Here is a 14,960-nt window from a genome sequence, read left to right on the forward strand (position 1 = left end):
GACAAAGTAGACAAGTGGCAATGGAGGGATTAGAACCCAGGTCTTCTGACTCCCAGGCCCGTGCCCTTTCCACTAATATTTAAGGGATTGATTAAGCAGCAGTCACTGCTCCAAGCGTTGGACTAGAGGGGGAATGACACTGGCCACGGTCTAGGTCCCCCAGGGGGCTCAGGGTTTGAATCTTCCTTTTACAGATGAGGTTGGTGAGGCCCAGAGGGCAAGGGGGGCCAACGGTGGGGTCTCCTCAGAGGGCGAGGGGGGCACAATGGCGGGGTCTCCTAAGCAGAGGGCGAGGGGGGCACAATGGCGGGGTCTCCTAAGCAGAGGGCGAGGGGGGCACAATGGCGGGGTCTCCTAATCAGAGGGCGAGGGGGGCACAATGGCGGGGTCTCCTAAGCAGAGGGCGAGGGGGGCCAATGGCCGGGTCTCCTAATCAGAGGGAGAGGGGGGCCAGTGGCGGGGTGTCCTTCTCAGAGGGCGAGGGGGGCCAATGGCGGGGTCTCCTAATCAGAGGGCGAGGGGGGCACAATGGCGGGGTCTCCTAAGCAGAGGGCGAGGGGGGCCAATGGCGGGGTCTCCTAATCAGAGGGCGAGGGGGGGGCACAATGGCGGGGTCTCCTAAGCAGAGGGAGAGGGGGGCCAATGGCGGGGTGTCCTCAGAGGGCGAGGGGGGCCAATGGCGGGGTCTCCTAATCAGAGGGCGAGGGGGGGGCACAATGGCGGGGTCTCCTAAGCAGAGGGAGAGGGGGGCCAATGGCGGGGTGTCCTCAGAGGGCGAGGGGGGCCAATGGCGGGGTCTCCTCCTCAGAGGGCGGGGGACGGACAATGGCGGCGCCTGGTCCTCAGAGGGCGAGGACTCCATTTCCCAGCATGCAGCAGCACGGGGGGGGGGCGGTCCTGGCCTCCTTTCCGGCTTGGGCCTGGCCCTCTCTCTGGGCGCTCCGCCGCCCGCCTCTGATCGCCCCGACTTGGAAGAAGCGTTTGGGGTGTGGGGCCAGGGCGCGGGGAGGTTTTGGGGGGCGGGCGAGGAGGGCGAGGAAGGCGAGGAGGCGGCCCGAGGCCCCGCGGCCTCCCCTTCCGGTGCGGGCCCGGCCCGCCAACATGGCCACGCCGTTGGCGGTCAATTCAGGTAGGTTTGGGGCGGGCCGGTCCTCGGGGCTCCAGAGTCGCTGCCTCCCCCCCTTCGCTCCTCCGAGAAGCCCGCCTTCCCCGTCAGCCCTGCCGATGGAGCGGCCACCTCTCGCGGGGCGCCGGACCAAGCGGTCGGACGGGATCGTCCCAGACGATGGCGTTTGTCAAGCGCCCGCGGGTGCCAAGCCCCGGCCTAAGCGCTCGAGAGGATCCGGGGTCGTCAGCTTGGCCCACGTGGGACTCCGGTCTTCATCCCCTGTTTATCCGTTGCCGATGTGTCCATTCCAAGCGCTTAGGACAGTGCTCTGCACAAAGCAGCGTGGCTCAGTGGAAAGAGCATGGGCTTGGGAGTCAGAGGTCATGAGTTCGAATCCCAGCTCTGCCCCTTGTCAGCTGTGTGACTGCGGGCGAGTCACTTCACTTCTCCGGGCCTCAGTTACCTCATCTGTAAAAGGGGGATTAAGATTGTGAGCCCCACGTGGGACAACCTGATTCCCCCGTGTCTCCCCCAGCGCTTAGAACGGTGCTCGGCACATAGTAAGCGCTTAACAAATACCAACATTATTATTATTATTAAATACTATTGAATGAATCCCCATTTTCCTGATGAGGGAAGTGGCTTGTCACCCAGCAGGGGATGCGGGATTCGAACCCGCGATCTCTGACTCCCAAGCGCGGGCTCCTGCCACTGAGCCACGTGTGCAGAGCGCTGGACTAAGCGCTTGGATAGGTCAGTTCGGCCACAGATAAGAATGATGGCATTTGTGAAGCGCTCACTGTGTGCCAAGCACTGTTCTAAGCGCTGGAGTAGATACAGGGTCATCAAGTTGTCCTACGTGGGGCTCCCAGTCTTCATCCCCATTTTCCAGATGAGGGAATTGAGGCCCAGGGAAGTGACTTGCCCCACGTCACCCGGCTGACAAGTGGCGGGGTCGGGATTCGAACCCACGACCTCCGACTCCCAAGCCCGGGCTCTTGCCACTGAGCCACGTGTGCAGAGCGCTGGACTAAGCGCTTGGAAAGGACAATTCGGTCGCAGATAATGATCGCATTTGTGAAGCGCTCACTGTGTGCCAAGCACTGTTCGAAGCGCTGGACTAGATACAGGGTCGTCAAGTTGTCCCACGTGGGGGGCCCAGGCTTCATCCCCATTTTCCAGATGAGGGAACTAAAGCATAGAGAAGTGAAATGACTTGCCCCAGGTCACCCAGCTGACAAGTGGAGGGCTCGGGATTAGAACCCATGACCTCTGACTCCCAAGCCCGGGCTCTGTCCACTGAGTCCCGCTGCTTCTCTAGAGATAATCCTTACCCAACAACGGGTTCGCAGTCTAGAAGGGGGGAGACAGACAAAAAAACAAGTAGACAGGCGTCAACAGCATCAAAATACATTCATTCAGTCTTACTGAGCTCTTACTGTGTGCAGAGCACTGTATTAAACGCTTGGAAAGTACAATTCAGCCACAGATAGAGACCACCCCTGCCCAACGACGGGCTACCGGTCTAGATCCGACTAGAGAAGGGTGGAAACAGACAACAGAACAAGTAGGCATCAATAGCATCAAAATAAATTCATTCAATCGTATTTATTGAGCGCTTACTGTATGCAGAGCACTGTACTAAGCGCTTGGAAAGTACAATTCGGCAACAGAGACAATCCTACCCAACAATGAGCTCAAGGTCTAAAAGGAGGGAGACAGACAACAAAACAAACTCTTCTCTCTCTCCTGTACCGCTGATATTTGCTCCTTTATTCAGCCCCACAGCACATCTGTATTTATCTGTAATTAATGTATTTTTATCTATTTCTACTGATGTCTGTCTCTGCCTCTAGACTGCAAGCTCTCTGTGGGCGGTCATGGTATTATTATCCATCAGGTTGAGCGCTTACTGTGTGCAGCGCACCGTACAACGCGCCTGGTAAAGTTCAATGTAACAACACTTTCCCTGTCCACAACGAGCTCACGGGAATGTGTCTGTTGTTATATTGTCCTCTCCTAAGCGCTTAGTATGGTGCTTTGCACACAGTAAGCACTCAGTAAATAGCGATTGAATGAATGAGTGAATGAAAGAGGTCCAGCACTGGCGTCCGGATCCCGCCCCTCAGCCGAGTTTGAATGCGGCCGCCTATTTAGGGTATTTGTTAAGCGCTTACTATGTGCCGGTCTCTGTACTGAGCGCCCGGGTAGATTCAGGATAGAGTGAACACAGTCCCCGTCCCACGTGGGGCTCACGGGCTTAATCCCCGTTTTACATGGGGATGAGGGCGCGTGGGGCTTAGAGACGTGAAGTGACTTGCTTCCGGTGGCATTTGGTAGGCACCGTGTGCCAAACGCTGGGGGAGATACCACATAAGTCTCGCCTCTAGACTGTAAGCGCATCCTTGGCCGGTAACCTATCTGCCAACCGTGCTGTTTTATACTCTCCCAAGCGGTCTGCACAGTGCTCCGTACACAGTAAGCGCTCAGTAAATACCATTGAAGGTGACGATGGAAAGTCTCTGGCCCATCACAGTCCAAGAGGGAGGGAGAACTGTGTTTAATGTCCGTTTTACGAATTCATTCAGTCGGTCGTATTTATTGAGCACTTATTATGTGAAAAACACTGTACTAAGTCGTTGGGAGAGTACAATATAACAATAAACAGATACAGTCGCTGCCCACAATGAGCTTAGTGAGGAAGCTGAGGCGCAGAGAACCTGTGTTGTGCCCAAGGCCGCAGAGCAGCGATGAGAACGCAAGTCCCCCGACTCCCAGGCCCACACTTTTTCCACCGGGCTTTCCTTTCCCTCTGCTGGGCGGGTCTGATCTTTTCAAAAAGACAGGTTGGCGTGGGGTTTTGCGTGGATCCCGTATAATTTGTTAAGCCCCTACTATGTGCTTATTTGTATATATTATTTATGACCCTAGCGAAGCAGCGTGGCTCAGTGGAAAGAGCCCGGATTTGGAAGTCAGAGGTCATGGGTTCTAATCCCGGCTCTGCCGCTTGCCAGCTGTGTGACTGTGGGCAAGTCACTTAACTTCTCTGTGCCTCAGTTACCTCAACTGTAAAATGGGGATTAAAACTGTGAGCCCCACGTGGGGCAATCTGATCAGCTTGTATCTCCCCAGCGCTTAGAACGGTGCTTTCCACATAGCGCTTAAATACCACCATTATTATTTATTTTGTTAATGAGACGTATGACTCCGCGATTCTGTTTATCTTGATGATGTCTTGTTTTTGTTTCGTTCTGTTTCGCTTTGCTGTCTCCCCGGCTTAGTCTGCGAGCCCGTCATTGGGCAGGGATTGTCTCTATCTGTTGCCGAATTGTCCATTCCAAGTGCTTAGTACAGTGCTTTGCACATAGGAAGCGCTCAGCAAATTGAGAAGCAGTATGGCTCAGTGGAAGGAGCATGGGCTTGAGAGTCAGAGGTCGTGGGTTCGAATCCCGGAACTGCCACTTGTCAGCTGTGTGACTGTGGGCAAGTCACTTCACTTCTCTGTGCCTCAGTTACCTCATCTATAAAATGGGGTTTAGGACTGCAAGCCTAATGTGGGACAACCTGATTACCCAGTGTCTACTCCAGCGCTTAGAACAGTGCTCTGCACATAGTAAGCGCTTAACAAATGCCAACATTATTGTTATTATCAAATACTATTGAATGAATGTGCCAAACACTGTGCTAAATTCCAGGGTAGGTACAATTCCTTCCCTGACTAATCCCCACCTTTCTTCTTGTCCCACTCCCTTCTGTGTCACCCTGACTTCCTACTTTTGTTCTTTCCCCCTCTCAGCCCCTCAGCACTAAATGTACAGATCTGTAATACATTTATTTATGTTAACGTCTCCCTCCCTCCCTCCCTCCCTCAAACTAGTTGTGGGCAGAGAATGTGTCTGTTTATTGTTGTGTCGTACTCTTTCAAGCACTTAGTAGAGTGCTCTGCACCTAGCAAGCGCCCAGTAAATACGATTGAGTGAATTCGGTCAGATGAGACACGGTCCCCGGCCCCCATGGGGCTCCCAGTCCAAAGGAGAGGGACATCGGGTATTCGGTGCCCGTTTTACAGCTGAGGAAGCAGGCACGGAGACGTCGAGTCCTAAAACATTGGAACGGACTAACGGGGAAAGGGCAGATGGGAGAAGGGAGCTCTTAGGGTCATCGTCTTCGATGCTGCAGCCGTGTGCTTTGCAGGATCGGGCCATCAGGAGAAGGCAGGAATGATTAGCATTACCCAGGTGATATCTGGGTTATTTCGAACCCAAATCCAGCCCGTAGACTGTCTCCACCTGGACGCGGAGACTATATTGGTCTTACTGTTCACACTGTCTGCAGACACTCAGGGGAGAAAGACCATTCCCTAATTCCACCACTGCTGCTTAATCAAAACATGTGAAAACTGCGTTCTGGCAGAGCCCGATGGATTTGTACAGGGTGCTAATGAGGTGCCGACCCTGTTGTATTTTACTCTCAAGCTCTTAGTACGGGGCTCTGAAAATGGTAAGCACTCGATAAACGCCACTTGGCTTGACCTGAGCCCCCCAGAATAGGAACAGAGTGGATTTGAAGGTATCTTAGAGTATGACGAAAATTAAAGTCGAAGCGGTGAAGTGAAGTTAGGTCTGGTTGGTTCTTGTAGTCTATAAAATATATCAGAAGGAAAAATGGGGATTGTGTGAAGAAATATGTCTAAAGAATGGAGTCACAGCTAAACTCACACAGAGTAAAATTCATTCAGTAGTATTTATTGAGCGCTTACTATGTGCAGAGCACTGTACTAAGCACTTGGAATGTACAAATCGGTAACAGATAGAGACAGTCCCTGCCCTTTGACGGGCTTACAGTCTAATCTAATAATAATCTAATCTAATCTTACGTTAGGGTCGTACCCTCTGATACCCGTCCAAATGCTAATCCTCCCCACTGATCCTAATTTACCTGGTTACCAGATAGTTATTCTCCAGATGTTAAATATACAGGTTAGAGGACAAAAAGTGATTCTTAGCTATTGATAAAGCATTTTCCTTTACCTTCTGGCCAAGATCCTGGAAGTAGATGAAATCTGCTGTGCTTTCTTCACCCTCTGCAATACCAAATCACCCATTTTGTGAGCTCTCCCACTTTGCCAAGGTTGGGTCAGGTGGGCAGTGGCTGTCAGGCCCATGGCGAGGGGAGAGAAGGATGAATGGATCCAAAGTTGTTGAGGATGCCTCTCCCTTCACATCGCCTGCTTTTCCTCTGCTGATCTTATTAGTAGTAATGATAATAACTGTAGCATTTGTTAAGCGCTTACTGTGTGCCAGGCCGGAGTGGATCCGAGCAAATCGGGTTGGACACGGTCCCTGTCCCACGTGGGGCTCACAGTCTCGAACCCCATTTTATCGATGAGGTAACTGAAGCACAGGGAAGTCAAGTGACTTGCCCGAGGCCACACAGCAGATAAATGGTGGAGCCGGGATTAGAACCCATGACCTTCTGATTCCCAGACCCGAGCTCCATCCACTACGCCGTCATGCTTCTCACAAGCATTCTGGGAGAGCTGACATAACCTGGAGTTTTTGGCAAGTTCCAGCCCCGGGCAAATCTTGGGATTTCGGGATAGGTGGTTGAGATGGTATTTATTGACTATCCAAAGGCTGCGATAGATGGGGCTTGTATCTGTAGGGTTCGGGCCCTTTAGGTGCTGTGAAGAAATTGTAGAGTAGTGGTGTCAGAGGAAAAATAAAGCGGCTGGTATATTTCCATATCAACACTCATTGGCCTAAATATTTGCTTTTAATCGGCAGTAGAGCCCTCCGTCCCCAGTACAAACAGCTGTTTAGTAGTACCGAATACCGAGAAGGAACCGTGTTACGATAAGTGGAGATTTCAAACTTGATTTGATTTCTCTTTTAGCTGCTAGCCTGTGGGGGCCATACAAAGACATCTGGCAGTCGGTGGGAAACGCCATTTGGAAGCGGCAACCTGAAGCCGTCCACCTTGTTGATTTGATTTTGAAGAAACACAAGCCCGACTTTATCTCGTTGTTCAGAAATCCGGTAAGCCAGTCCTTTACTTTGTTGAATTTTGTTTTCGTCTGGAGAGAATTGATGGCTGGGTCCGCGTGTGGGCCGAGCGCGGGGCGATTTTGAGGGTGGGGGAAGAGTGGGGAGCGGGTGGGGAGGTGGAGGCTGGGCCCTGGGGTGGCGAGGGGAGGGAAGGAGAAGAAAAGAGAAGAAGAGGGGAGGGAAGGGAGGCCGTATGACCTGATGGGAAGAGCGTGGAACCGGGACTCAGGACATCTGGAACCTAGTACCAGTTTTGCCGTAGGCCTGTTGGGACTCAAGAGCCACATCTGTAAAATGGGGGTAGGATATCAGTTGTTCCTGCCTCTTCGGATGTGAGCCTCGTGTGGGATAGGGCCCGGATCCACTCTGATTATCCTCTACGTATGCCAGGGTTTAGCACATAGTAAACACGTAATTAAGTGCCGTGAATAATAAGAGGAGAGAGGAAGGAGGAGGGAAAGCCACTCCTGGTTACTTTCTATTCCTCCCTGCTGCTTCGGGATCCTCCCAGGATGCAGAGGATGTCCCGGGAAAGAGGCACGACTGTTGATCTGTTGTGCTGCTCTTCGGACGTGGGCTTTCCGTGGTGCCGGCCTCTGCCGTGTCGCCCTTGTCCCTGTTGGACTTCCTGCCCCTCTCATTCATTCAGTAGTATTTATTGAGCGTTTACTATGTGCAGAACACTGTACTAAGCGCTTGGAATGTACAACTGGGCAACAGATGGAGACATTCCCTGCCCAGTGACAGGCCCACAGTCTAACTGGGGGAGTCAGGCGGACAAAAACAAGACAACATAATCACGATAAATCCAATCAAGGGGCTTTCTTTCCCCTCTGCCCCTGCCCTGTCAGTCAGTTGTGTTTATTGAGTACTTACTCTGTGCAGAGCACTGTACTAAGTACTTGGGAGAGGACAGTAAAACAATATGACACATTCCCTGCCCACAATGAGCTTACAGTCTAGGGGGCACAAGGTGATGCCAAGGCGGAGCGCAAGGCGGTGACGCTCTCCAATTGATCTCCACCCCAGAGGCAGAGGGGGCAAGCTGCGTTTGGCTGCCAGTTGCCCCATCAGTCCTTTAAAGTTGATGCCGATGCCTATGTTGATTCTCAGATGATGCTCCAGGTTTTCATCTTTTACAAGAGAAAGTCTTCAGAGGAAAGGAAATTTGGCTAGTTTTACTGATGGAGACCAAGCTGATTACTTAACCAGCAGGCATTTCTTCATTTCTCTGTGAGATCCCTCTAGACTGTACGCTCATGGGCTGGGAACAGGTCTGCTAGTGCTGTTGTACTTTACTCTTCCAAGTGCTTAGTACAGTGCTCTAATCCCAGCAGATGCTCAATAAATATCACTGATCGATTTTACAGAGAAGTGAACGGACATGGCCACTTCCCTAAAGTAAATACCACCGATTGATTGATTTTGGCGTTTGAAAAGCAGCTAGAGACGGCGTAGGAATTCTTCATGGGTTTCAAGAACTTCTCTGCTGTTAACCATCAACAGTAAGGCTTTAAGAGCAATGTCAAAAGTACATAGGTGACCACATTTATCATGTCATTTCGTGAGTGTCCTCTCTGCTTTCAGTTTCCTTTTGCAGCTAACAACGTGTAGTAGCATAAGGATATTCTGAAAGCCATTTCAGTATAGAGTATATACTATATTCAGTATAGAGTATATATAAAGTATAGAGTTGCCATTTTTTACCATTCATAAACATTGAGACTTCAGGAGCGGTGTCAGAAGTATATAGGTGGCTGCATTGGTGGTGCCTTTTTATGAGCGCTCACTCTGATTTTTATTTTCAATTTCCTTTCGCAGCCGAAAAACGTTCAGCAGCATGAGAAGATTCAGAAAGCCAGCACGGAGGGAGTCGCCATCCAGGGACAGCAGGGAACGCGCCTTCTTCCAGAGCAGCTCATCAGAGAGGCTTTTATTCTCAGCGACCTCTTCGATATCGGGGAGCTGGCGGCAGTCGAACTGCTCTTGGCCGGTAGGTTGGCACCGAGCCCAAGTAAATCCAGCTTCTTCGGACCGTCGACGCACGTAGTCGGAATCCGAACTGGTCAAAGGACTCGGTCGCCATTTCAGCCGCGTCAGTTCTTCAGAGCGTTCTTGAGAGGCAGCGTGGTCCAGGGGATCAAGCGCAGCCTGGGAGTCAGGGAGACCTGGGTTCTAATCCTCGACTCCTCCACGTGTCTGCTGTGTGACTTTGGGGAAGTCGCTTCGCTCCTCTGGACCCCCGATACTTCATCGGGCATTGAGACCGTGGTTCCCGTGCGTGACGGATTGGATCCAACCCAATTAGCTTGGATCTATCCCAGTGCTTAGAACAGTGCCAGACGCACAGGAAGCCCTTAATATTATCGTAAAAACAACCAAAAAATCAAGTATAATTTGAAAGAATTGCCGGGCTTGAAGCTGCACAAATTGCAGCCTTGTGCCCTCGAGCCAACAGGTCTAAGGAAGACCCCTCGCTCTCCTTCCCATCCCCAGCCATTCCGATTTCTCGTTTTGATCCAGGTTTATTCCTGGATCTGGCAGAACATTCATTCAATCGGTCGTCTTTATTGAGCGCTCACTGTGTGCAAAGCGCTGTACTAAGCGCTCGGGACAGTACCGTATTATAGCAGACAGACACATTCTTGCCCACCGTGAGCTCATAGTCTAGAGGAGTTCAGCTTTGGCTCAAGCTTCGGGGGCCCCCAGCCACGCACCTGGTAGAAGTGATAGTTTTTATTGCGTGCTTCTCTGCGCAGACTCTACTAAGTGCGTGGGAGAGTCCAGTATAGTACACAGCAATACTCTCCCCCACTTCAGGTGCTCCCACAGGCATCCGACCACCGCGTGACACCATATCCGTCCAGGCGGAGGAGCGTCGTCAGTTCCCCAGGACCGCTGGTTTAGTCTCTCAGAATGCAGTGAAAACTCCTGTTGTGGCAGAACGGAGTGTATTTTGGAAGCAGGCATTTTGTTGCTCACTCTGTGTTTGCTTCCTCCCCCAGGAGAGCACCAGCAGCCACACTTCCCTGGGCTAACCAGGGGCTTAGTAGCTGTCCTTTTGTATTGGGATGGAAAGCGATGCGTCGCCAATTCCCTGAAAGCCCTGATTCAGTCTCGGCGGGGCAAGACGTGGACACTGGAACTCAGGTCAGTTTCTCGCTCTGAACCCCCTTATGTCTTAGAGTCCCTGAACCTCTTCTTTCTTTCTTTCTTTCTTTCTTTCTTTCTTTCTTTCTTTCTTTCTTTCTTTCTTTCTTTCTTTCTCTCTTTCTCTCTTCTCTCTTTCTCTCTTTCTCTTCTCTCTTTCTCTCTTTCTCTCTTTCTCTCTTTCTCTCTTTCTCTCTTTCTCTCTTTCTCTCTTTCTCTCTTCTCTCTTTCTCTCTTTCTCTCTTTCTCTCTTTCTCTTCTCTCTTTCTCTCTTTCTCTCTTTCTCTCTTTCTCTCTTCTCTCTTTCTCTCTTTCTCTCTCTCTCTCTCTTTCTTTCTCTCTCTCTCTCTCTCTCTCTCTTTCTCTCTCTTTCTCTCTCTCTCTCTTTCTCTCTCTCTTTCTCTCTTTCTCTCTCTTTCTCTCTTTCTCTCTTTCTCTCTCTTTCTCTCTTTCTCTCTCTTTCTCTCTCTCTCCTCTCCCCTCTCTCTTTGTCTCTCTTTGTCTCTCTTTCTCTCTTTCTCCTCTCCCTCTCCTTCCTTCCTTTTCTATTGAGCGCTTACTGTGGGCTTGGGAGAGTATAATACAACTCTAAACCGTCACATTCCCTGCCCACAATGAGCTTATAGTCTTCTCAGATACCGGGGAGGAACAAGATTTTTGGTAGTGTTCCCTTTTGCAGATAAGGGTTTCAGGAAAACTCACCACCCTCTCTCCAGTCAGTCTGTTTATTCCATTGTATCGTACTCCCCATTGTCCTAAGGGACAATGTTCTCCACATAGCAGGTGCTCGATAAATGCCATCGATGGAACGCTCACTGTGGGCAGAGCACTGTCCTGAGCACTTAGTGCTGAACTTGAGAGGCAGCACGGCCCAGTGGATGGAGCCCGGGCTGAGAGTCAGAAGGTCTTGGGTTCTAATCTCAGTTCCGCCACTTGTCTGCTCTGTGACCTTAGGCAAGTCACTTCACTTCTCTGTGCCTCAGTTACCTCATCTGTAAAACTGGGGATTGAGACTGTGAGCCCCACGTGGGGCAGGGACTGTTTCCAACCCGATTTGCTTATATCCACCCCAGTGCTTAGTACAGTGCCTGGCACACAGTAAGTGCTTAAAAAATGCCATTTTAGTATTAATATTATTGCTCCCTAGCTTCTGCTTGAGACGCAAGCGTGTGGCACAGAGGCATTGTAAGGAAAACGTGAATGTTCTAATAATTCAGCCGTGGTTTCTCCTAGGGTGCTAAAACTAGTAGCTTTTTGTTTTCAGTGTGTACTGTATTAATCCCTATTCTGAAATAATTAGATTGACCCGGGCAGCGGTTCTTTGACAGTGCGATGTCCCTGATGCGTTTTCCTCAGGGGCAGCTTCACCTTCAGTTTAGATCTGGATGAAAAGGGGTCTGATCGTTGCAGTGTGTTTTAAAAGCCGGGCTCTTCAAGGTGAAGTGTTCTGTTAATTGAGCTGTTGAGTTTCCAGCTTGTCCGTGAGGCCCAATGACTCTGAGTGGGCAGTGTTTTTTGAAATGGAGGGAACCTTTTTCAGAAAAGAACGTGGCGTTCCATTGTCTTGTCGTTCTCCATATTCAACGTGTTTTTTTGCGGCATCAGCTCTCACGTGTTGTTGATGATTCTGTCATTGTGGTCCTAGTATATCATCTGGCTAATTGGAAATTCAAGGGCCGATGAGGAACGGACCAAATTCACCGGTTTTAGTTCAGGCGGTACGGTTACTGAAGAAGAAAAGGAATCTCTTTCTCCGGGGAATAGGGTTGCTTCCACCTCTCCGGGATTTGAATAAACTGATAACAGTTAATCAATTTCAGCGCGTCTTTCTCCGTGATGAACAAGTCGGAAGCGGCATTATTTCCCGTTATAAAACTTCATTTGGTTTCTTTGTCATTACAGCCCTGAGCTGGTGTCCATGACAACCCGCTTTACAGATGAGCTGATGGAGCAGGGATTGACTCATAAGATCCTGACTCTCGTGTCACAGATTGATGTGAACAACGAGTTCGAGAAACTACAGCGGGAGCGAGGTTTGGGCAGTGAGAAGCATCGCAAAGAGGCAAGAGTCCTAACGTGATTTCAGAAATTTTTTCTTTTCTTTTTTTCCCCCCCTTTTTTTTTTTAAAGCTAGTCTAAAATGCATTCAAAGGCATTTTGGTTTAGTGGTAAGAGCCCGGGTTTGGGAGTCAGAGGTTGAGGGAAGCAGCTTGGCTTAGTGGAAAGTGCACGGGCTTGGGGAAGTCAGAGGACGTGGGTTCTAATCCCGGCTCCGCCACTTGTCTGCTGGGTGACCTTGGGCAAGCCACTTAACGTCTATGTGCCTCAGTTACCTCATCTGTAAAATGGGGATTAAGTCTGAGAGCCCCATGTGGGACAACCCGATGACCTTGTATCCACCCCAGCTCTCAGACAGTGTCTGGCACATAGTAAGCGCTTAACAACCATTATTATTTAAACTTGTACCTCTTCACAATAAGTAAAGTAGTATTGAGCGCTAACCGCGTGCAGAGCACTGGGCTAAGCACTTGGGAAAGAACAATGCGGCGAAGTCGGTAGACACTCCAAAAGGAGTTTACGGCTTACAGGGGATGGTAGACTGCTGAATGTTTAATCGGTCAGTAGTACTTGACTGTTTACTGAGCGCAGAGGAAAAACACAATACAAGGGAGTTGGTAGATGCGTGCTTTCCTTGCTCACAAGAGGCTTAGAGTCTGTTCCCAAGGAGTTTACAGACTACAGGGATTTGCCTGGAGTCGACTTGAGTGTATTCCAGCCTCACCCGGACGCATCGATTCTCCTCCGTTGCTGCCGTGTCCTTCTGAGTGAAGCTGAGACACGTGTACTATGAGTTGGGATTTTCAAGTATATATTCTCAGTTATCCGCAGTAAAGCAGAGAAAACAGAAACTGCTAGTAGCCTGGATGCACACATCCCCACAAACGCACATACAACACACAGCTGTTTAGTGTACCCCAGAATATAGGTGGGGATGAGAAGAAGAAGCACTCAAGTTTAATTAAAAAAAAAAAAAGGCTTGCTATTTCATGGCAAGTTGGAAGGAGATTGGGGGAAAATTCTTCCATACCAATTTGTGCTTCCCGAACACAGATAATACTGAGTTTACTCTCTAGACCATAAGCTCATTGTGGACAGGGAACGGGTCTCCCCGCACTGTTGTATTTATCTTTCCAAGCGCTTAGAACGGCCTCCTGCCCACAGCAGGCGTTCGGTAAGTAGCACTGATGTTACTCTCGGGAAAATGAAAAAGCGACTCTTGGGATCAAAGTGAAATTGAGACATTTTGGAATAATGAAAGGAAAGATTCCAACGTCCCGGGTTCTCGATGATAACCGCGCATTCGTTTCCTAGGTTTCGGATCTCATCAAGGAATGCCGGCAGTCTCTGGCAGAAAGCCTTTTTGCCTGGGCCTGCCAGTCCCCTTTGAGCAAAGATGACACCCTGCTTCTTATTGGCCACTTGGAAAGGGTGACCGTTGAAGCCGACGGCTCTTTGGACAGCGTGAACCTGGCTCTCGTCATGGCTCTCCTCTACTGCTTCGATATCAGTTTTATCGAGCAGGGTACTGAGGATCGAGAAGGTACTGATATCACCTCTCTACTAGAAATGCATTTTATAAAAGATGGATTGCAAATGAAGAGGTTAACACTTTGGAGGGGTAAATGATGGTAAAAGATTTTTTTTTTCATTTAAACTTCATTTAAACGCAGATAAAATGGGACACGTATTTACGAGGTTAACGTTGGAATTATCTGATTTGAATGTGTACAATTCATAATGTAGAAGTAGCTTCCCGTTGTTGATTTTTCTTTCCCAAATGAGAAATTTGGAGAGCTACATTTTATTCCCTCGCAGTTGGAGAATACTTAGGGATGAAGACTGGAATGATTTAGCAGCAGGCGGAGAATTCCCTACCTGGACCTATGTTCCATCTGCAAATCCATCTTCCAGTTTGTTGGCTTTCCTATTTAGAACCCGGAGCCCTGGTGACTTCCAAAAAAGATAAGGATTCTCTGGCGACTGTAAAGTTATTTGGCTGAAGTCTTTTTCATTTTCTGTCCTTCCCCTCTTGAGCCACAAGTACCTTGGTTTAATTTCAACAGTCCATCGTGGCTCACCAGGTCTCACCAAACTAGAAGTAGTTCTTATTTCTGAGATTCTGGGTTCAGGTTTAGCACTTGTCTCTAAGGGACTTCGGACAAGTCCCTTGACTTCTCAGAATATCCCTGTAACCGACTTGATAACATTACTGGGAGGAGAAGTAATCATGACTGTAAGTCGTTTTCCAAATTCAGGCTACTAAATTAATTCTGATCTGGGTCACTGGTAATAAACGGCTAATTTGGGATGGAATACAATTGATTATGAGTTTCGGGGCCGTGTAGTCAGAAACGTAACTTGTTTGTGTAGTTCTGGTCTGTCCTTGTCTCTTCTCTTTGGCTTGGACCCAACGAGAGACTGTTAAGTTTAGGATGATTTTAATTTCAAAAACGTTCCGTTTAATACACTAAACATCCAGAATCAGTCAATCAGTAGCATTTATTGAGCACTTACTGTGTGCAAAGCACTGGACTAAGGGCTTGTGAGAGAGCAGTACAACCGAGTTGGAAATCACGTTCCCTATCGGGAACCTA

At 49.6% G+C, this 14,960-nt stretch overlaps 1 protein-coding gene across 2 annotated transcripts in view; it reads left to right on the forward strand.

Annotated features, from left to right (window-relative positions):
- The first annotated feature begins 1,023 nt into the window (after positions 1–1,023).
- The window catches only part of NUP205 (nucleoporin 205), a 64,251-nt gene continuing 50,314 nt past the window's right edge, over positions 1,024–14,960 (forward strand). For both annotated transcript variants that reach the window (XM_029074259.1, XM_029074260.1), the window contains exons 1-6: positions 1,024–1,129; positions 7,004–7,146; positions 8,977–9,148; positions 10,161–10,305; positions 12,208–12,367; positions 13,678–13,906. In XM_029074259.1, coding sequence (XP_028930092.1) covers positions 1,102–1,129; positions 7,004–7,146; positions 8,977–9,148; positions 10,161–10,305; positions 12,208–12,367; positions 13,678–13,906 — 877 coding nt within the window. In that variant the 5' untranslated portion in view covers positions 1,024–1,101. The remainder of the gene's footprint in view (positions 1,130–7,003; positions 7,147–8,976; positions 9,149–10,160; positions 10,306–12,207; positions 12,368–13,677; positions 13,907–14,960) is intronic.

The sequence above is a fragment of the Ornithorhynchus anatinus genome, chromosome 10 (assembly GCF_004115215.2).
Source record: "Ornithorhynchus anatinus isolate Pmale09 chromosome 10, mOrnAna1.pri.v4, whole genome shotgun sequence".
NCBI lineage: Eukaryota > Metazoa > Chordata > Mammalia > Monotremata > Ornithorhynchidae > Ornithorhynchus > Ornithorhynchus anatinus.